We start from the raw sequence: 23,190 nt of genomic DNA on the forward strand, positions 1-23,190 counted from the left end.
AACTATGCCTAACTGTAGGTGTAGTATTTAGATTCGCGCTAAGCTCGTGGTTTTTCAGCGTCAATTTTTAAGGCTCAAATGCAGTAACCATTGCTACAGTGGCATGACACACACTAATTCACATGCTATCTACTTAGCCTGTTATGGGGTGGGTTATGGGCAGGAAATGGGCATGGATTGCTCACTGGAGTTTAACACATGCAGCTTTACCACACAGAAACTCACAATTGTATTTGGGAGGTGGTAGGTGCATCTGCCCTTAGTGAATACACTTAACATGTGGTAAAGAACTTTTTTGTGCAGTAATCTTATGGGAACACCCCTAACAGTTAATGCAAAAGATTTGCATCTAATATGCAATTTTACCACACTATAATAAAAAGGTCCCTTACACCTTTTTTCCTCTCTTTCTCGTTGTGGCCTTGAACAATATTTGGAGGCTGTGAGTACACTTTTCTGAACTGCTCCTTTGCTTAGACTCTCCAGTCCTTTCATCTATCGCTCTCTTCTGGATGCACTTCTCATCACTCCCATCACCAAGCCGCCTGAGCAGTGCAAGCTGCCTGCCAGGAAGTCAACAGGGGGCTTGAATATGGAGAAAAGGTGAGGTGTGCATATTACACGGTAGCAGTATTACACAGATGGTGACATTATAAGGTGTTCTAATTAACACATATGTCCCTTTAAGGTTTATAAACTAATTGCATCTCAAAAAAAACAGTTCTGGTTTTGGATTGCATTATCGTTTGTCTTTAAAGATATTTAAAGATACTGACATTGTTGCAATTGTCAGAATGATGTTGCATATTTTTTTTCTAGCACTGGTTCATTTCAACATTATGGTTAAAAAGAAAAACAATCATAATATTTACTCACATGATTTTCACATGAATTTACTCATATGAATCATTCTTTAGTTACACCATTGATGCGTTGCTGTAAATACTACTCTAAGAAGTCTATTTTTCCCCCGGACTAATTCATCTATTTCTGAGCCACTGTACTTTGTAGCCTTGTGCGGATTTTCTCAAATAAATTCAGTGGGTATATCAATGCTCCAAGCAATATCCCCTCCTTTAATCACTTAAAATCTATTGGGTAAATGCATCCATGTGGCACGGATAAGGAGTCTGATACTAAATAAACCATGACAGACTGGCACCGTGACCTACCGATTTAGGGCTCCTTTTATCAAGCAGCGGGTTTGCCGAATACCAAGGCCACTACCACTGGGGGTAAAAGGCTTTTTACTTTGAAGGGGAAGGAAGTGGCTGTGTACTAAGCAAAGGCATTGGCGCATAGCTATTTACAGGGGGAGCCTAGGGGTAACCCCGCGCTCCTCAATTACCGCTGAGCATGCCTCCAGCGCTAGAAAATACAAAACTATTTTCTAGCACCAGAAGTGACTTGTGGTGGGAGCTAGAACTACTGCTAGGCTCCCCTGGGAGCAGCCGGCAGTAGGCCCACCGTACTTTTGTAAAATGGCCCCTAGAGAGGAACAGAAAACTGAGACATGCAAGCTGACCTTGAACTACTTTGTAACGTCCCAGTCTAAAGCCTAGAAAGTCCACGAATCAGACAGCCGGACGCTGTACTTGGCGTTTTTTTTATCCTGCGCTAGAAACAGTGGCTTAGTCTAATGCAGTTGGAAGGAGCTGCTTGATTATAGGGAAGAATGAAGCATCAGCTCCTCCCTGTGTGTGGGCCTCTGCCTATCTGAAGTTCCCCTGTATGTAGTGGAAGCAGTCCTGATGTCTGACTTCTAGTGACTCTATTTATTTATTGGCTTTTGCTCATAGGGGGTCGGTGGCCCAACTGTTTGAGGAGGCAAAAGGGGGCGGGGTTAGGGGTGGAGCTTAAATCCATAATTGTCTGATAACACACAGAAAAAATAAATAAAAGTCACAATACCTTTTATTAAATTTAGATATTAGCTATGTATCATATGTCAAAGAATTAAGTGGTTGCTCAAAGCATATACTAACCACAATCGCTCAACTGCAAAACACTATGCACAACTTTGTGCAAAAACACACACAGAACCTTACTGTACCATAAATATTACACTGGGCAGAACCTAATACACCAATATACCACCCATATGGAAAATGCAGACTGTCAACAATATGAAACAAGGGATCATAATATCACAATTCTCATGTAGAGCCACAAAACATCCTAATTCATGTTTAATGTGGGATAAAATGCCATACATAAGTAAATAATATAAACTTTTAATGTTGAGCACCTGATTCTCAAAGTGGACATATTCCAAACACTATAATGAAAATAAAATGATTTTTTTCTACCTTTGCTGTCTGGTGACTTTGTTTTTCTGATCATGCTGGCCCAGTACTCGATTCTGCTACTTATCTGTCCTCTTAACTCAGTTTCCAGGGCTTCCTTTTCGTTTATTTCTTTTACTTTCCGCCTTTCTTCTTCATTTCTGGTCCTCAGCTTCTGCCTATTTTCTTCATCCATGTGCAGTTTTTCTCCTCTCTTCCTTTTCCCTCATCTCATCTCCTTCCTCGCTTTTCCCTCCCCTCCATCCATGTCCAGAATTTCTTCTCTCTCCCCTCCTATCCCCTGCCCTACATCCACCCATGTCCAGCGACCCTTCTCTCCCCTGCCCTCCATCCACCCATGTCCAGCAGTGACCCTCCTCTCCCCTGCCCTGCATATACCCATGTCCAGCGACCCTTCTCTCCCCTGCCCTCCATCCACCCATGTCCAGCAGTGACCCTCCTCTCCCCTGCCCTGCATATACCCATGTCCAGTGACCCTCCTCTCCCCTGCCCTCCATCCACCCATGTCCAGCAGTGACCCTCCTCTCCCCTGCCCTGCATGCACCCATGCCCAGTGACCCCTCCTTCCCCTGCCCTCCATCCACCCATGTCCAGCAGTGACCCTCCCCTGCCCTGCATGAATTATTCTCCTCCCTCCCTCCCTCTCTCCGGATCCTGACTCTTCAAATTCTTTGGGGCAGGCGCCGGGAGGGCAGGCAGTTTTGCCTGCCCGCTGCGAGCGCTGACTCTCCCCCACTGGTGCTGTCGCTGCCAGTGTTCACGCTTCAAAATGGCCGCCGAGACTTACAGAAGTCTCACGAGGCCGCTGGAGTCTCGGCAAGCCATTTTTAAAGCACGAACGCCGGCAGCGCAGCACCAGCGGGGGAATCAGTGCTGGCAGCAGGGCGGGCAGGCAGGCAAGACTGCCCCGAAGAATTAGTACACCACCGTCGCTGCGGCTGGGGAGGCTTAGCCTCCAATACCGGGCGCCTATGCTTTTGCTCACACCTTTTTCAGTAGTAGCTCAAGGTGTGTTTCTGGGATTTCATCCTGCTAAACCCCCTTAGGGAGATTGTGAAGAGTACCATTAAGATTTCTTAGATTGAAAGTTGTTGGAAAACAGTATTTCCTTTGTATTATTCTAATGGAAAAAAAATCGTAAAAATATTTAGGCTAACAGTTTTATCTCAGTTACAAAATGGGAAAGCCCCTGTCCCCCCCCCCCCCCCCCTTCAATACAGAATACTTTGGCCTTAAATCACCATTATGGTTTGAATTTATTAGAAGTGCAACTAATGAACAAAGTTTTGTTTTTTTTGGTTACATTTGTACCCCGCGCTTTCCCACTCATGGCAGGCTCAATGCGGCTTACATGGGGCAATGGAGGGTTAAGTGACTTGCCCAGAGTCACAAGGAGCTGCCTATGCCTGAATTGGGAATTGAACTCAGTTCCTCAGTTCCCCAGGACCAAAGTCCACCACCCTAACCACTAGGCCACTCCTCCACTCCTTTTTCAAATTAGGACTTTGTTTTGGTCCGTAGAGGTGCCAACTTCATAATGGTCTGAAATAGTAGGAGCATCATTTTGTTGATTCAGGAATAACCTATGAAACTCCTGCTTTGTATTCAAACCTTTAGCAGTCCTTAACATTGTCATCCAGAAATCCCTGTCTTTCTCCTTACATGTGTACCAGAAGAAAGCATTTTAAACTTGGTTAACTTTACATACAACAAATTGGTGGTGGTAGTGTAGTGAGGGGGGGGGGGGGGAGTTGTGTGTGTGTGTGATTTGACCCTTGGGGTATCCTGAAAACCAGACTGGCTGGGATGCCTTCAGGACCAGGTTTGGGAATCACTGATCGAAACAGTATCTGGGAAGATCAGGACATATAATTAACCCAGCCTGCTGAAACTGAAGCAACAGTCAGCAACAACTGCTGGGTAATTTCAAACTCCAGGCCAATTAGAGTCCAGTCAACAAGTTTTAAAGGTATACAGCTGCTTCCTTCCTGCTTGTGTTAAAGCAAAAGAACATTCAGTTCCCTGTAACAGCTTTACAGCAAAGAAACACCACCTGCTGACCAAAACTAGAGAAATACTCTTCAGAATTAATTTAGGCAGGAAGATATCCAATACATTTTACAGGCTTAACACACACTGTTTCTTCAAGATGGCTTTAGAACTTGATTTAGGAGATATTTCTGAATTACTTGAAAGATCACAGTCTGAGATGGTGACAGTGGCACCACTACTTGTTAGCTTTGAAACTGTATTTAGAAATCACCAGAAAATCTGCAACTTTGGTTTTCTGATGTCTTTTGGGACATGCAAAGAATCGGAAGGAATTTCTCCTTCTGGGGTCACATAGTTGGGATGGCAATTTTTCCTCAAGTATCCATGTAAATATATGATAAAATTTTAATTCTTTGAAGTATGGTTAAGTTGTTTTTTTTTTTTTTAATTTTTTTATTGTTCCTTCTCAGCTATCTGCATTTCTGGCTACCAAAAGATTGACAGACAGGGTTTCAGTGGTAGCATCAGTTAGTGATATTATTGTGAGATCTCGTTAAAATTGTTGAAGGCAGATATCACTTTTATAAGGGTTTGCTTATCCTTGTTGTATTTTTCTATCCCCTTATTCTCCTTGATCTCTCTGTTATTGAGGATAGCAATTCAGTTTATAATTACCTTTTTAGGGGTTTTTTGTATGTTTTGTTGGATCTCTATTTTCTGTACGTGAGCGCTTAATAATTTCTGAATTGCATAAATATGAAATAAAATATCCTATATAATAAAACTCACCGTCAACGTTCTGAGGACACTGACGCCACTGTCAGGTCCTCAGGGCACTTCCTGCCGGTTCGAAGCCTTCGTGGTGGTGAAGCCACCGAAAACACAGTGTTAGGGCCCCGCCCTCGCGTCAAACGTGATGACGTCGAGGGCGGAGCAACGTCAGCAAATTAAAGATGGCGAGCCCAGGTCAGCAACAATGGAGGAACGCAGACGGGGTGAGTAGGGAGGGAGGTGGGGGGAGGTCCGGAAGGAAACCGTGCTAGTGCCCGTTTCATTGCCGCAAGAAACGGGCATGTTTTACTAGTTTTATTATAAATGTATTAGAATATATCAGCTTTGGCAAATGTGCATCTCTGATATCTTGCATTTCAATTTCTATTTCTCTAGTATTGCAGTAAATGTAGAGTCTAACTTCTTGAGTTTTCCAGTTCAGTGTTTTGCCTTCATATTTCTTCCTGATGTGTGTGTGGTCCCTTGTTTCATATTTATTGAGAGTCTCTCTGTGTTTTGTGTGTGTTACCAAGGTGCAGTATTCGTCTAGCATGTAGTTTCTGTGAGGTATTTTGCTAGTGTATAGTTTCTGTGTAGGGATCTTTAGCAGTCTAACTTGTTCTGTTTTTCCAGCTGGAACTATATTGGTATTCTAGGGTGCTGCCTCCTTATAGGTAGGGTTGTTGGTTATTTGAGTCCTGGATATTACTGCTGCTTTATTATGACAGGTTTTCTATATAAGTCTTGAATGGGGGGGGGGGGGGGGGGGTTGTTTGAGGTGTTTTGCAGGGTTAGGTTGCTGGAACTCTGTTTCTGTTATATAAAGTTTGTGAAATAATCATAAAACATACCACACACGTACATGTGGCATTTTTTTCTTCTGAGATACAGTAGTGTGAACAGGTGGTTGTAGAGCGGAGCGGTGCAAAAGTAGGTATGGCAAGGGACTTGGGGTGGGCATGGGATGGGGAGAAGGAGGGTATGGAGCAGGGTAGGTGTTGGATTTTTTTTAATCCAAAAAGTTGGCAACTCTAGCAGCCAGTAAAGATTTTTGTGTGCCATTTAGTGACTTGACCATCAGTGCAACATTCATGCTCCGATGATAAATTCCACGTACTGTTCGGAAACAGCGCCCTAAAAATAGTGCACAGGGAATTAACTCCTCAATGTTCAATGCTAATAACATGTAAATGTATTTGCGTTATTAGTGTTGATCATCCAGTGATATTGCGGGAGGATTGTGCCTGAGCATGTGAGCTGTCAAAAGCCTGACCTGTCAAACGGGCTGGAGGTCCGTGGGACTTCCAGACCTCCTTCCAAAATTGAGGTCCTGGTGGCCTAGTGCCCCCTCAAACCCCAGCACCCCTCAGAACAGGAACACAGGGGGATAGAGGTTTTTTTTGGGGGGGGTTATGTGGTCAGGAAGCCCCACCCAGTGCATCCCAGGATGCACTGGGCGGGGCTGAGCGCTGCCATTTTAAAGGCGGTGCTGGAAAGAGGAGTGAGTGTGCTACTCTCTCCTCCAACACTGAGGTATGGGTGGGTCCATTACACCACCAGGGCAGGTACAGGGTTGGTGTGGCAGCCCACTTGGGCCACCAGGGATTTTGGGAGGGTTAGGGAGGCTGGAGATCCATCAGACCTCCAGCCCCCCATGTCACTGTTCAGAGGGGGCTTGGGGGGCACTTCAGGCCATCAGGGCCTCACTTTTGGAGGGGGGTCCGGGGATCCAATGGACCCCCCCAGGACACAGTGGCAGCCTGGGTTGCCTGACTCTGATGGGTGGAGGGGTGGGAACAGGGTCTTAACCCTCACACCAGCTCTGAGCTGGTGTAGGGTTAAGGTGCTATTCCGCCCCTACAATCAGAGCGCTGTTCTCTGATCATAGGGGCGGAATTCAAGCAGAGCTCATTTAAATTAGATTTAAATGAGCTCTGTGTTACTGCTTCACTCAGGCACTGTCAGTCCGATGATCATGGGGACATAGGTAAAAGTAGGTGCTAGTCTGGCACTAGTGGCCTAACACCTGCATTTGTCTTTGATCATCGGGCTATCAGAGAAGTGTTCTTTAAAATGCTTAGGAATCCAACTCTAACGAGGGAATTTAAATATGTTATGCTAGATTACACTTTTATTATTTATTAGGATTTATTTACCTCCTTTTTGAAGGAATTCACTCAAGGCGATGTACAATAAGAATAGATCAAACATGAGCAATAGACAATTAAAGCAGTAAAAATATTTAAACAACAATACAAAGTATGACATGGTATACTACTTCTAACAACTCTTGGAGAATACAAACTCTACAAAAATAATTCCAACCTCATAAGAGGAGTTTGTAATGCATGCCAGGTTAGTTTAAGGGTGTCCCATTCCACTAAGAGGAAAAAAACTTCCCCCTGCATATAATAACTATACCAAATGGAACCTCAAACCTCCAAACAAGGGACCATGCCAACGGAATTTAAACACACCTTGTATAATACGGAGTAAGTTAATATCCAGGTGTGCGGATGTTATAATGCCGTTGTATCGCTCCATGGTGCGACCGCACCTGGAGTATTGTGTTCAGTACTGGTCTCCGTATCTCAAAAAAGATATAGTAGAATTGGAAAAGGTACAGCGAAGGGCGACGAAAATGATAGTGGGGATGGGACGACTTTCCTATGAAGAGAGGCTGAGAAGGCTAGGGCTTTTCAGCTTGGAGAAGAGACGGCTGAGGGGAGATATGATAGAAGTGTATAAAATAATGACTGGAATGGATCGGGTGGATGTGAAGCGACTGTTCACGCTATCCAAAAATACTAGGACTAGAGGGCATGAGTTGAAGCTACAGTGTGGTAAATTTAAAACGAATCGGAGAAAATTTTTCTTCACCCAACGTGTAATTAGACTCTGGAATTCGTTGCCGGAGAACGTGGTACGGGCGGTTAGCTTGACGGAGTTTAAAAAGGGGTTAGATAGATTCCTAAAGGACAAGTCCATAGACCGCTATTAAATGGACTTGGAAAAATTCCGCATTTTTAGGTATAACTTGTCTGGAATGTTTTTACGTTTGGGGAGCGTGCCAGGTGCCCTTGACCTGGATTGGCCACTGTCGGTGACGGGATGCTGGGCTAGATGGACCTTTGGTCTTTCCCAGTATGGCACTACTTATGTACTTATGTACTTATCATAGGTTCCTCTCAAGAAGGAAAGAAAGAAAAAACACCCAGATGAAAAAAACTCAAATTAACTGAGATAAAAAACGAATGGGATGAAAAAACTCTCCTTCCTTCTTGTTCCTATAAATAGAATGAGCACCTAACCCAAACTAACCCGCCAAAACTACTCCCAGCCTTAAAAAAAGACTACCTATAGAGCACCCCGGGGGGGAGGAAGATGGAAGCACTCAAAGGAAAATGTCAGGCAAGGATCCACCTACCTACCTAAACATGTAAATTCCCAAAGCAGTAAAAGGATAAACCTAAAAATTACTTAGCTTGATTCAAACAGACTGCTTCGTAGAAAACATTCCCCCGATAGGGTCTCCGGAGCCTTATAGCAAATCTTCAACTGATGAAAAAAACGCCAGTCCTCCAAATCGTCAACCGGCAAACAGCGCCAGCCCTCCAAACAAGAGCGCCTTGTTTCACCAACCTTATGGCTGCATCAGGAAGGGCACTTACAATCCATCTTAGTCCATCTTATCCAGAGCAGCAAACAACACTGGAGACTAAACCTAAATCATATACAAGCAAAAGATGGAGCGAGAGCAGAACCTTCGAGATGAACTTAGATTTTAGTACTTGCTGTTACATCATCACGTAGTGACGTCGTCTTGTATCCAATCATGTTTACACAAAAGAATCAAAGAAACAACCTGCCAAACTTACAACCACGTCCTGACGTGGTGACGTCCTCATGTATCTAATCCTCCTAAATCCATGGGCACAGCTATACCTCAGTAATAAGCATTCCACTCCATGTTTTTATTTAAACCTTGAGGTATAATGTTTTAAGTACATAAATCCAATGCTGTTCCTTACACCACAGAATGCTTTTAAAATCCCCCCCCCCCCCCCTCTCTTACCCATAGATATTTGGTCAATGACCATGCATTGTAACTGATTAAACTGGTGTGCCTGCTGACAGTGGCGTGTCATGGGAGCTTCCAACTTAGCATTGGTAATACAGTGTCTGTGTTCTATGACCCTAGTTTTAAACTGGCGAGTCGTATGTCCTATATAAAGTAAATTACACGGACATCGAAAAAGATAAACCACATTTTTAGACTCACATGTGGTTATGTGCTTCAACTTATATGTCTTGCCATCCTTAGATTGAAACTCTGAACTTTCTATAGTTATAGAACAGATAGAGCAGTGTCCACACTTCTGATGATAACCCTCCATGGGTGTTATATTAGTCCATACATCTGCCAAACTCAGTTGATCCTGTAGATTCCGATTGCGAGCAAAGGATAGCATGAGATGATGATCCTGAAATGCTTCTTGTGTGAGCATCTCCTTCCAATGCTTTCTAAGGATCGCAGAAATCTGAGAGGCTCTATCTGTAAATTTCAAAACACAAGGAATGACCTTATCCATACCTCGAGTTCTTTTGCTTGTATATGATTTAGGTTTAGTCTCCAGCGTTGTTTGCTGCTCTGGATAAGATGGACTAAGATGGATTGTAAGTGCCCTTCCTGATGCAGCCATAAGGTTGGCGAAACAAGGCGCTCTTGTTGGAGGGATGGCGCTGTTTGCCGGTTGAAGATTTGGAGGACTGGCGTTTTTTTCATCAGTTGAAGATTTGCTATAAGGCTCCGGAGACCTTATCGGGGGAATGTTTTCTATGAAGCAGTCTGTTTGAATCAAGCTAAGTAATTTTTAGGTTTATCCTTTTACTGCTTTGGGAATTTACATGTTTAGGTAGGTGGATCCTTGCCTGACATTTTCCTTTGAGTGCTTCCATCTTCCTCCCCCCCGGGGTGCTCTATAGGTAGTCTTTTTTTAAGGCTGGGGGTAGTTTTGGCGGGTTAGTTTGGGTTAGGTGCTCATTCTATTTATAGGAACAAGAAGGAAGGAGAGTTTTTTCATCCCATTCGTTTTTTATCTCAGTTAATTTGAGTATTTTTTTGTCTGGGTGTTTTTTCTTTCTTTCCTTCTTGAGAGGAACCTATGATATTAAGTTACTCCGTATTATACAAGGTGTGTTTAAATTCCGTTGGAATGGTCCCTTGTTTGGAGGTTTGAGGTTCCATTTGGTATAATTATTATATGCAGGGGGAAGTTTTTTTCCTCTCAGTGGAATGGGACACCCTTAAACTAACCTGGCATGCATTACAAACGCCTCTTATGAGGATGGTATACTACTTGCAATGACAACACAATATGTACTAGAACATTATAATTGGTAGTGAAGGGTAAGGCAAAATTGTAACATATAGATGAGTAAGAAAGTAGGAAGAATTAGAAAGTAAGGTGATTGATTTGAAGAAAGTTGCACATGAGGTCAGAGAGATGGTTAAATATTATCTCAACTAGGGTAGGAGTGGATAAACATGTCCCGCTGCAGTATGTGCAGCCTGAGTCAATCCTTGTGTGTGTGAGTGAGACTAACAAGTTAGTTACTTCTTCCGTTAAAGGCTTGGCTGAAGAGCCAAGCTTTCACCTGCTTCCTGAAGTAGAGGTAGTCTTGTGTTAAGCGGAGCCTTTCAGGCAATGAATTCCAGAGTGTTGGGGCTACTCCAGAGAAGGCTTGCTTGCGGGTATCACATCATGTAATGTCTTTTGGAGAGGGTGTAGTTAGTGAAAGTCCTTGGGAGGACCTTAGTGTCCTTGGCGTTGTGTGGAGGATCATCCTGTTCTTCAGATACTCGGGGCCATTTCCTTTCAGGGCCTTGAAGATCAGACATAGAGTTTTAAATTTAGCCCTGTATTGTACTGGTAGCCAATGAAGTTTTTGCAAAAATGGAAATGGTGTGATGTGGTCACATTGCTTGCAACCTTCTATGAGTCTTGCTGCTGCGTTCTGAATCAACTGGAGCTGGTGCAGGCCCTTTGTAGTCACACCATTGTATAGTGCATTGCAGTAATCCAGTCTTGATGTTACCATGGCATGCACAACTGGGATAAGATTTACCTTCTCATTGTAAGGAGAGAGGCAGCATAGCTGTTGCAAATAGTAGAAGCAGCTCTTGAAGGTTGTTTGGATTTGGGGAATCAGAGTAAGTGTTGAATCTAACTGTATTCCAAGGTTTCTGACTTGTGATTTGAGGGGGAGTTCATACTTCCCAAAAGGGATTTTGATGTCAGGTATGTATCCACTTGTGTTAGGGACCCAGAGAAGCTCGGTTTTACTTGGGTTCAGGCAAAGTTTGTTGTGTTTAGCCCATTCTTGAATTGATGTTAGACAAGTGATCAGTTTATTCAAGGCTGTAGGTAAGTCAGGTTCAATGGGTATGAGTAGCAGCACATCATCTGCAAAGATGTAGAACTGAGTGTGCATTGACCGAATCAGCTCAGCTAGTGGCTTGAGGTAGATATTGAACAGAATAGGTGACAGTATCGATCCTTGTGGTGCCCCACAGGTCAGTGTCCATGGTGGTGATGAGTTGCTGCCAATCATTATGGATTGTTGCCTGTCTGATAGATAGGATCTGAACCAGGCAAGTACTGTTCCATTGATACCTGTTTCTGTCAGTCGTGCTAGCAAGGTATGATCCAGGACACTGTCAAAAGCTGCTGAGAAATCTAGCAGTACTAACATCGAGGCAAATCCCTTGTCTCGGTTTCTGTGAAGATCATCTAGCAGGGATACGAGGACCGTTTCTGTTCCATAACCAGGTCTGAATCCAGATTGACATGGATCTAGCCAGTTACTCTTTTCTAGCCATTCATTAAGTTGAACACAGACTGTTTCCCTAGAAACGGGATGTTGGATACTGGCCTGTAACATTCAAGTTTGTCCTGGTCAAAAACTTTTTTCTTCTGCAGAGGGCGAACCATTGCCATTTTTAATGCTGTTGGTAGTTGCCCATTAGAAAGAGAGGTGTTCACAATTTTTGTGGTGCCTTCTATAAAGCCCATACTTTTACCTTTTTAAAGTAAATTCCTCTGCTTAAAAATCTTAATTTTACTTTTCAACTGTCCATGCACGAAAACTGCTTTAAATGACCTGAAGAGTGAAACTCAGTTGTGGTGACTTTTCATCATGTTTTTCGTAGAACTTCATTTCTTGCTATATTTCAATTTTACAAAACTCTTGTGACATTGACTGAAACACCTTTTTTGTATGGATTCAAGTTCAAAATTCACAATTATCCAAATGAGGTGAAAAGAAAAATTCATGTTTGTGTGGTATATCTGTTCCATTCAGCATTGTGGATGAATTGCTGCCCATCGGGGTCTTTCATCATAAAATAATCTGTGATAAATCAGTTAAGGTGTCCTGGTGCCTCTGAGTAATCAAGGTCCCTTTTGTGAGTTCTGCAGGTATCATCACCACCAAATATTTTATTTACAGTTGATTATCAATTTTTCTCTCTCAACAGTGATGTTATGGAACCTGTACAGCCCAGTGCTTACACTGCTGCCACAAAAAAGAGCACACCATGGGTTCCAGAGAACACCAGCCGGCCATCTCAGCAGGGTACAGCTTTGAAACCCACAGGTTCACCCACTGGTGTTAAACCTGCAGGCTGGCAGCCTGGTAACCCAGCAGGTAAGCTGAGGAGATCTGCTGCATGCAAACAAAGGTCTTTGTACATACAATATGCAATCCGTGATGTCTTGTTTCGTTTAACATGGCTGCCTCATGCCATAGACTTGCTGGGAATAATCTCTTCCAGGGACATGCAAATGGGAGTAGAATGAGAAAACTATATTAAGTTTCTGTTTAAAAAAATAATAAAATCAAGATGTTAGATCACTGGTTCCCAAACCTGTCCTGGGGGAACCCCAGCCAGTCAGTTTTTCAAGATATCTGCAATGAATATTCATGAGTTAGATTTGCATGCATGCCTCCATTTTTAAAAATTTGAAATATAAACCCAAATAAACGTTTTTAATGAATTTCATTAGAATTGCTAGCTATGCACCACACCCAACATGGCCATATTTTGGCTTTATACCTACATTAGGTGTGTTAACAATTATTAAAATATGTAAAATTGAATGATACAGTGTCACTCCAGAAATATAGTATTTCCAGTTCATTAGCAGTTATGTAAAACCTGATGAGAAAGTCTGTCTTTTATATTGGTTAGGTGTGGAATTGTAAATTTGGATAGTGCACCAGGCTCCCGGTTCAGAGAAATGTGGGAGCCGGTGTGGCTCACACTGTCATCCAGAGCTAGAAGCTACTTACTGATCCTTTAGCTTGATGTGGGTGGGGGGCGTTGGGGGCTGGGGGGGGGTTGAAAAAGTTGTATTGTGTCACGTGAAGGGGCATTTTCGAAAGAAACGTCCAAGTTGCGATTTGGACGTCCTTGCAAAACGGCGAAATCCAGGGGCTGGGAAACCTTTATTTTCGAAAAAAGACGGACGTCCGTCTTTCGTTTCGAAAATACCATCAGAGACGTCCAAATCCTTAAATTTGGATGTCCCTAGACATGGACGTTTCTGACTTTCGGCGATTTTCGAAACCAAAGATGTCCATGTCAAAAACGTCCTAATGCAAGCCATTTGGATGTGGGAGGAGCCAGCATTTGTAGTGTACTGGTCCTCCTGACATGCCAGGACACCAACCGGGCACCCTAGGGGGCACTGCAGTGGACTTCATAAAATGCTCCCAGGAACATAGCTCCCTTACCTTGTGTGCTGAGTCCCCCAAAACCCACTACCCCCAACTGTACACCACTTTCATAGCCCTTATGGGTGAAGGGGGGCACCTGTATATGGGTACAGTGGGTTTTGGAGAGCGCGCTGTTTCCTCCACATATATAACAGGTAGGGGGGGTATGGGCCTGGGTCCACCTGTCTGACGTGCACTGCACCCACTAAAACTGCTCCTGGGACCTGCATGCGCTGTCATGGACCCTGAGTATGACATCTGAGACTGGCATAGAGGCTGGCACGGTATATTTTTAAACATGTTTTTTGAGGATTGGAGGGGGTTAGTGACCACTGGGGGAGTAACGGGAGGCCATCCCCAATTCTCTCCAGTGGTTATCTGGTCATTTCGGGCACATTTTTGTGCCTTATTCGTTAAAAAAACACGTCCGGGTGAAAACGTCCAAGTGTTCGTCAGGGACATCCTTGGGTTTTTCGATTATGGGTCAAGGACGTCCTCCAAGTGTTAGGCACGCCTAAGTCTCACCTTCACCATGCCTCCAACACGCCCTCTTGAACTTTGGACGTCCTTGCGACGGACTGCAGTTGGAGACGTCCAAAATCGGGTTTCGATTATACCGATTTGGACGCCTCTGTGAGAAGGACGTCCATCTTCCAATTTATGTCGAAAGATGGACGTCCTTCTCTTTTGAAAATGAGCCTAATAGTGTTTATTGGTTTGACCTTGAAATTGCAAGATAAGGCTGTATTGCTCTATCGTCTGTATGGGTCTGTTTGTGATGTTAACTAATAAAAATGATTTAAACATAATATTATCCCAGCAGTGCAGGGATTCTGACCACCTTCTCTACAGATCAGTACAGAACAGTTGTCACATCTATTAAAAAAAAAAAATTTAAAGAGGGGAGAGGAAGGGAAGAAGGCTCTACCATATCAGTTCTCTAGTCATGTGCATCTTAAGCTGTTACTGGAGAACCTCCCAACCAGTCTGGTTTTCAAGATATAAAGAATGAGTCTGCATGAGAGATTTGCAGGCACTGCTTCTACTGCATGCAGATCTCTCTTATGCTTATTCATTGTGGATATCCTGAAAACCAGACTGACAGGAGTTACTGCAGGAACAGCATGAGAAACACTGCTTTAGTCCATAGGATACAAGAAGATCTTTGCTTGCTACATAATAATGTGGGATTATTGCCAATAAGGTGCCTGTTTGGAAGGGAAATCAAGGATTGCTGAAGGTCTCTGTTCTTTGCACTGGGCTTAAGAGGGGAGTTGTAAAGAAGAAAACCAATATGGCATTTAAAATACAAATCTATACATTCATCTAGCTTCTCATACATCTGCACACAATTATGGAATGAATTACTGATCAATATAAAAACAACACACGACGCGACAACCTTCCGAAAATTGCTGAAGACCTACTTATTCACAAAAACATACAAAAAAGATCCCCCATAATGATCTGACTCCCAAATTACTCCAATACATCTATTATGGAACTCTCCAATTTGTTTACTTGAAGTACATCCTCATTACTGAATATTATTATTGAATACTACATCTTGTCTTGATATCATTATGTTATGTTTTATCTATTTATCCACTTCCATTCCTACATGATATACTGATGCACCTTTATTTGTAATAATTCTGAAATGTTGATTCCGTTATATGATTGCTATGATATTCTTATGCACCTTTTCTGTATTTATATTCTGAAATTCTTATTCTATTAATGTGAATGTCGTTGTAACATTTTGTAAGCCACATTGAGCCTGCAAATGGGTGGGAAAATGTGGGATACAAGTGCAACAAATAATTAATTAATTAAAAGGCATAATGTAATAGCTATATTAGAATAAAAATTCACAGTAAAACTGTTTAAAAAATAAAATGATACAGAAAAGTGAAATATGAGCTGACAATTTTATTCTAGTTGCTCTGAGAACACTGGATAGTTCCCTAACTTTAGATCAATAGCATTGCTCCTCCCCCTCCATGTACTACTTCCAGAAATGCACAGTTGTATCGATGAGATCTGAACAATGTGTTAACCATCCCTCCTTGATCTCACTACTACTACTTAACATTTCTAGAGCGCTACTAGGGTTACGCAGCGCTGTACAAATTAACAATTAAGGACGGTCCCTGCTCGGAAGAGCTTACAATCTAAAGGACGAAATGTCAAGTTGGGGTAGATAAGTTTTCCTGAGAAGAGGTGTAGTGGTTAGGTGCCGAAGGCGACATTGAAGAGGTGGGCTTTGAGCATTGATTTGAAGATGGGTAGGGAGGGGGCACGGCGTATGGGCTCAGGGAGTTTGTTCCAGGCATGGGGTGAGGCGAGACAGAAGGGGCGGAGCCTGGAGTTGGAGGTGGTGGAGAAGGGTACTGAAAGGAGGGATTTGTCTTGAGAGCGGAGGTTACGGGTAGGGACGTAAGGGGAGATGAGGGTAGAGAGGTACGGAGGGGCCGCAGATCGAGTGCATTTGTAGGTGAGTAAGAGAAGCTTGAACTGTATGCGGTAACTGATTGGGAGCCAGTGAAGTGACTTGAGGAGAGGGGTGATATGAGTATATCGGTTAAGGCGGAAGATAAGACGTGCGGCAGAGTTCTGGATGGACTGAAGGGGAGATAGATGGCTACGTGGGAAGCTGGTCAGGAGTAGGTTGCAGTAGTCAAGGCGAGAGGTAATGAGAGAGTGGATGAGAGTTCGGGTGGTGTGCTCAGAGAGGAAGGGGTGAATTTTGCTAATGTTATAGAGGAAGAAGCGACAGGTCTTGGCTATCTGCTGGATGTGCACAGAAAAGGAGAGGGAGGAGTCGAAGATGACACCGAGGTTGCGGGCAGATGAGACGGGGACGATGAGGGTGTTATCAACTGAGATAGAGAGTGAAGGGAGAGGGGAAGTGGCTTTGTGAAAAGGGGAAACCTTTACAAAGCTTTCCGATGATCAAAAAGCTCTGCATTTTTGGCAAGCACTATGTCAGCTTTAAAGTAATTTTTTATATATTGGGATTTATTAACTGCCTTTATGAAGAGATTCACCCAAGGCAGGTTAAACTTTTCAAAAATGTCTGTAGACTGCTTAAACATTATTTTAGTGATTGTAAAGACCTGTCTGATGCATTATTTTGTAACTTGTAGCTCCAGTCTTTGGGCAGTTTGAAGTTTACATCAGGTTTGCATCAGTAATCAAAGTGTTCCTGCACAGATTTGCACCTACCTTCTGTGCAAGCACATTTCTGGCCTAAACTGTTAGTTTTAAAAATCCGTTTTCTGAGTTTGCACTCCTTCCATACTGTTGACTGTAAAGAAGTCCTAAATCCTCTGCTTTTCTCACTTTGAAATAAGTGCACCAGGTCTTGATATAGCATCAGAATAACATGATCTGTGGTGTGTTCTAGAGGCCTTAGGAGGCAATTCTATAAATGGGCACCTAGAATTATGTACCACTTGTGCACCAAGTGTGCCAATAGTCGACAGTGATCCATGTATACACACTAGGCACTATAGCGTGTAACTGCAAGGGGTGGGCATAAAAGTCATGGACGTATCACCAGACAATGTGCACAGCCTATAGAATGCTATCAGTTGCCTGTGTTAATTGGTGCACCTGAGTGCACTCACTTAAGCAGGATTGCTGCTCCAACTTCTGGCACGCCAAAGCACTTTAGGGGCTAAACAAATTTCAGATTCGGTACCGAAACCAGGGGTTTCGGACTAAAATGCCGATGCATTTTCAGCTGAAACTGAAACTCTTCGCCCGCCTCCCCCCAAGCTGCCTGATCAATTGGAGATTGGCACTGGCGTAAGCAAGAGAAATCTCAGTATGGCTACCACCAGGACCTCATGCGGTAGTCTCTGCAGCAGCAGCACTGGCCAGGAACATATGTGTGTGTGTGTGTGTGGGGGGGTCCTGCCTCTGAACAGGCCACTAGACCACCAAGGCTTGTTAAGGTAGGGCCTGCTGATGCACATGGTTGAGGGATGGCGGCAGCTGCCGGGGGGGGGGGGGGGAAGAGTATAAGAATGTTCAGTGGCAAGTGCTTTGTACTTCCCTGTGGAAGGTCCCCGGTTTCATGCCTGGATCAGGCCTTCTGCGTCTCAGGTTGGCCAGGGCTAGGTACTGGTGTATGGCTTCTGTCCTGTGGACTTTGCTGTAATGACCAGGTGGGGAATGTTGAGAGGGAGAGATTATTAAAATAGAAAACGCTCAGGGCGCCAGTATGCCAACATCAGTTCTGATTATGCTAGAAGAAAAATACTGGCCAATTAAAAAATTATATCCAGGGGAGAGAGGATATGCTAGACATATGGCAAATAATGACTGAAGTACAAAATGTGGTGGTGTTCTGTGTCAAAAAAAAAAAATCTGATTTTAGCATATTGTACTGTTGAGCCACCAGGTGGCAATAGCAGACTTTCCTACAATGAAAACTAAGAGCCAGATCAGATTGTCATTCACGTCTGATCTAGGTCATCTTTTACCCAAGAAATAAGAAAATAATTCTTCATGGAAAAATGTAGTGCAAAAAAAAAAAGCACATAAAAAAAACTTGTAGGCATTTGACCCAAAGATGCCAAACTTATGTTTTAAGTAACAAAACATGAATGTGGTTTAAACTGGGTCCTTAGTGTTTGCCTTTCGCAGAGGCATTTATTTGATAATCCCAGCTAATCGGATTTCAGATCCACAATACACCATAGTCGTCATATTACATTCCAGAAAATGTACACAAAGTTACTTCAAGTTGACATTTGTCTGACCTTCTGTCACAGTATGTTCAAACCTGTGACTGCACCTGCTAAAGAAACCTGACTCTATTCAAGTCAGGAAAGACGAAGGATATTGGTAGTACAGCATAATATCGCTCTGAATAAGCAGCACCTGGCAATCCACAGAACGAGAAAGAACTGGAAAGTTTAGAAAGAGAACCTTTCATCTTTCTGGTTGGCATAGGTTAGTTGAGTGGGTGGGATGAGTGCAAAATACTTGAATCAAGCCCATGTTCTCGATTCTGTAGATCTGTACATAAGTACATAAGTAGTGCCATACTGGGAAAGACCAAAGGTCCATCTAGCCCAGCATCCTGTCACCGACAGTGGCCAATCCAGGTCAAGGGCACCTGGCACGCTCCCCAAACGTAAAAACATTCCAGACAAGTTATACCTAAAAATGCGGAATTTTTCCAAGTCCATTTAATAGCGGTCTATGGACTGTCCTTTAGGAATCTATCTAACCCCTTTTTAAACTCCGTCAAGCTAACCGCCCCGTACCATGTTCTCCGGCAACGAATTCCAGAGTCTAATTACACGTTGGTGAAGAAATATTTTCTCCGATTCGTTTTAAATTTACCACACTGTAGCTTCAACTCATGCCCTCTAGTCCTAGTATTTTTGGATAGCGTGAACAGTCGCTTCACATCCACCCGATCCATTCCATTCATTATTTATACACTTCTATCATATCTCCCCTCAGCCGTCTCTTCTCCAAGCTGAAAAGCCCTAGCTTCTCAGCCTCTCTTCATAGGAAAGTCGTCCCATCCCCACTATCATTTTCGTCGCCCTTCGCTGTACCTTTTCCAATTCTACTATATCTTTTTTGAGATACGGAGACCAGTACTGAACACAATACTCCAGGTGCGGTCGCACCATGGAGCGATACAACGGCATTATAACATCCGCACACCTGGACTCCATACCCTTCCTAATAACACCCAACATTCTATTCGCTTTCCTAGCCGCAGCAGCACACTGAGCAGAAGGTTTCAGCGTATCATCGACGACGACACCCAGATCCCTTTCTTGATCCGTAAACTCCTAACGCGGAACCTTGCAAGACGTAGCTATAATTCGGGTTCCTCTTACCCACATGCATCACTTTGCACTTGTCAACATTGAACTTCATCTGCCACTTGCACGCCCATTCTCCCAGTCTCGCAAGGTCCTCCTGTAATCGTTCACATTCCTCCTGCGACTTGACGACCCTGAATAATTTTGTGTCATCGGCGAATTTAATTACCTCACTAGTTATTCCCATCTCTAGGTCATTTATAAATACATTAAAAAGCAACGGACCCAGCACAGACCCCTGCGGGACCCCACTAACTACCCTCCTCCACTGAGAATACTGGCCACGCAATCCTACTCTCTGCTTCCTATCTTTCAACAGTTCTTAATCCATAATAATACCCTACCTCCGATTCCATGACTCTGCAATTTCTTCAGGAGTCTTTCGTGCGGCACTTTGTCAAACGCCTTCTGAAAATCCAGATATACAATATCAACCGGCTCCCCATTGTCCACATGTTTGCTTACCCCCTCAAAAAAATGCATTAGATTGGTGAGGCAAGACTTCCCTTCACTAAATCCGTGCTGACTTTGTCTCATCAGTCCATGTTTTTGTATATGCTCTGCAATTTTATTCTTAATAATAGCCTCCACCATCTGCAACTTGAGGATTTCAGGATTTGCTGGCCTTTTTTAAACGTTGAATTCTTTTCCCATTAAAGTGAACTGGAAGTTAAAACTTTACTTCACCTCAGACATTGAGGTCTTCTTATATGTCTATTCATTAAGTTTCATTTTAGAGAGGTCCAGGTTGGAATGTGCTTAATTCCCCCCACAGTATTTTTACAAAGGGCTCTGCGTGAACATGGAGCCTTGTATAATATATGTACAAGCATGTGGTGTAAATAATTTGAATATACATATATTCCCATTGTAAGATGGAAATACACACAGATTCTTGGCCCGTCTATAACATTCTTCTTTCAGATTTGTACATCCTGGCCATCACCATGTGTAAGTTCAGCAGCTTTCTGAAATCTCCATCCACACAAAAAGTCTACCCATATAAATGCCACTGTTTGCACACAGAGATATACTTTAAAATGACCTCCAAAGAGTCTTGCCATTACTTAACCAATTTCAGTGCAGATAATGAACTGTGCATGCTATAAACGTCATTCATAGCATTCTAATTTGAGTTTGTAGGATAGGCTCTATCCTGTCTTGGTGGTGGTGTTGGTTTTTCGGTTTTTTTGTGTGTGTGTGGGGGGGAGGGGGTTAATGGATTTTGCAAATTACTTTGATTTCTGTTTTGAAAGGTGGTATATCAAGCCCTAAATATAAACATTGACAGGGTAGCACATGCTACCCTGAAATCTTTGTGGAAGGGGGAAAAATTGGAAATGACTTGATGATAAAACTGAGTCCCTCTACAGTAGCAGGAAGATTAACTAGATCATTCATAGTATAGTACAAAATGGGGAGAAAACTCCTGAGGCAGTAGAATTTTAGATGTGACGTTGGAAAGATTGCAGTGGGATATCCGAGAGCAGCGTCAGCGTTTTAAAGATAAGTGCTGATTCAAGTGCTTGATATACCTTGCGTTTTGTGCAAGTGATAAAATTTGTGTATTTTTTTCTAGTATGCAGGCTAGCTTTTTCTCAGTAATTTTGTATACAGAATAGTAGAACCCCTGATTTAACATATAAAGTGTACTTTTTCACTCTATTCTAGTTTATTCAGTAGGGGGAATTTTTTGAATCTGTTTTCTCCACTAGATAGGCATTTTTTGCACAGTTTTTTTTTTTCCCCCTTGAAGGAACCAGTGATGTGAACGGGACTCCCTGTGAATGGTAGTGGATGGTAAAATCCTACCGGGAAATTTAAGGTTCCAGGTATTTAATTTCTTATATACAGAAAAAGTGAATAAGTTACAATTTTATTATTTGCCAAACTATTTTTGTTTTGGCGTTGGCTATTATTAGTTTGGTATCCCATAGGGTAGGTTGTTTATACACCTAAATTTAAGAACCATAGAATACTGTCATTTACATGAGTAAGTGTACACTTGTACTCAAAAGCACAAGATACACAGTCACTGCTAGTTTGATTTAAAGGAGGACTTTGTTGAAACTGAGCCAGGAAAAAACAAATATTAAAGTCAAACAGCCATTGTCAAGCCAACCCCAAAGCCTATTCAAAAAACAGGCATGAGCAACGCGAGTTTGAATGATGCGTGCAACTCACTTAGCAAGTAAATGCAAGGTGGCTTTCACAGGGAGTACTGTTAAGTGGAGTGAAACAGGCAGATGTGAATCACTTGCTTACTCTTTCCAAAAATACAAGGACTAGGGGGGCATGCAATGAAGCTACTAAGTAGTATACTTAAAACAAATTGAAGAAATTATTTCGTCACTCAATGTGTAGCTACGCTCTGGAATTCATTGCCAGAGAATGTGGTAAAAGCACATTCCTTGGATGGTCCTTGGATGGACCTTCAATCTATCCCAGTATGACAGTGCTTATGCAGCACCTCCATTGGAAGACTGTCCCATACATCCAGTACAATTTGTGTAAAGAAATATTTCCTTACATTATTCCTGTGTTTCTCCCCTTTCACCCTCTTATGACGCTTTCTTCCAGTGCTCTGTGCCTATCAGAAAAAACTCACTTCTCTGCTTTTATATCTTGAAGATATTTAAGTATGTGTATCATATTTCCTCTTTTTCAAGGGTTAAATCTTTGTCATTCCTCATATGCTTTATGATGGTCAATTTAGTAGTTTTTCTCTGGACTAACTCATCCTGGTTTTGTTTTTGAAGGTGTGGTCTCCAGAATTGTGCACAGTAGTCCAAATGTCTCACCAGAGATTTAAATAGAGGTGTTATCACCATCCCTCTCCCAATGCATTCAGGAATCTTGGCTTTTGCTATCACCTTTGTTATCTGTTTGGCCACCTTAAGATCATCAGTATGACATGAAGATTGTCAACATAATAGACATCCAAAGAGAGTGGATTACACGAGAACTGATCTACAAAAAGTAGAAACTTGATAATTTAAAGCTTTTAATGTGAAACTAATGTACGGTGATGCATTTGGGGTGCAGATATCCAAAGGAGTTGTCTGCGATAGGAGGTGAGATACTGATGTGCATAGACCAGGAAAGAGACCTTGGAGTGATAGTGTCCGAGGATCTCAAGGTGGTGAAACAATGTGATCAGGTGGTAACCAAGGCCAGAAGGATGCTTGGTTGCATAGGGAGAGTGATAACAGCAGAAAAAAGGTGATAATGCCCTATCTTTCCAAGGTCATAAAGACTCAAAACCATTGAAAAGAACACTACCAATATTGTATGGTATTTGTGCCAGAAGGCGTATGAGAAAGACTTAAATGAATACCATGGAGGAGTAGAGGGACAAGGTAGATATGATAGTTATTTGAAGATTTCCAGCCTTTTCTTGAATTTTCATATGATGTATATTGAAAGTTATTTTTATTTTTTAATTTATAAAAATTATATATATATATATAGAGAGAGAGAGA

The 23,190-nt window shown here is 42.6% G+C and overlaps 1 protein-coding gene across 5 annotated transcripts in view; it reads left to right on the top strand.

Moving 5' to 3' along the window:
* PDLIM5 (PDZ and LIM domain 5) overlaps positions 1-23,190 on the top strand; it is a 403,074-nt gene that overhangs the window by 255,573 nt on the left and 124,311 nt on the right. For all 5 annotated transcript variants that reach the window (XM_030190704.1, XM_030190703.1, XM_030190705.1 and 2 more), the window contains one exon: positions 12,610-12,779. In XM_030190704.1, the coding sequence (XP_030046564.1) occupies positions 12,610-12,779 (170 nt within the window). The remainder of the gene's footprint in view (positions 1-12,609; positions 12,780-23,190) is intronic.

This window comes from Microcaecilia unicolor, chromosome 2 (genome assembly GCF_901765095.1).
Source record: "Microcaecilia unicolor chromosome 2, aMicUni1.1, whole genome shotgun sequence".
Classification (NCBI taxonomy): Eukaryota; Metazoa; Chordata; class Amphibia; order Gymnophiona; family Siphonopidae; genus Microcaecilia; species Microcaecilia unicolor.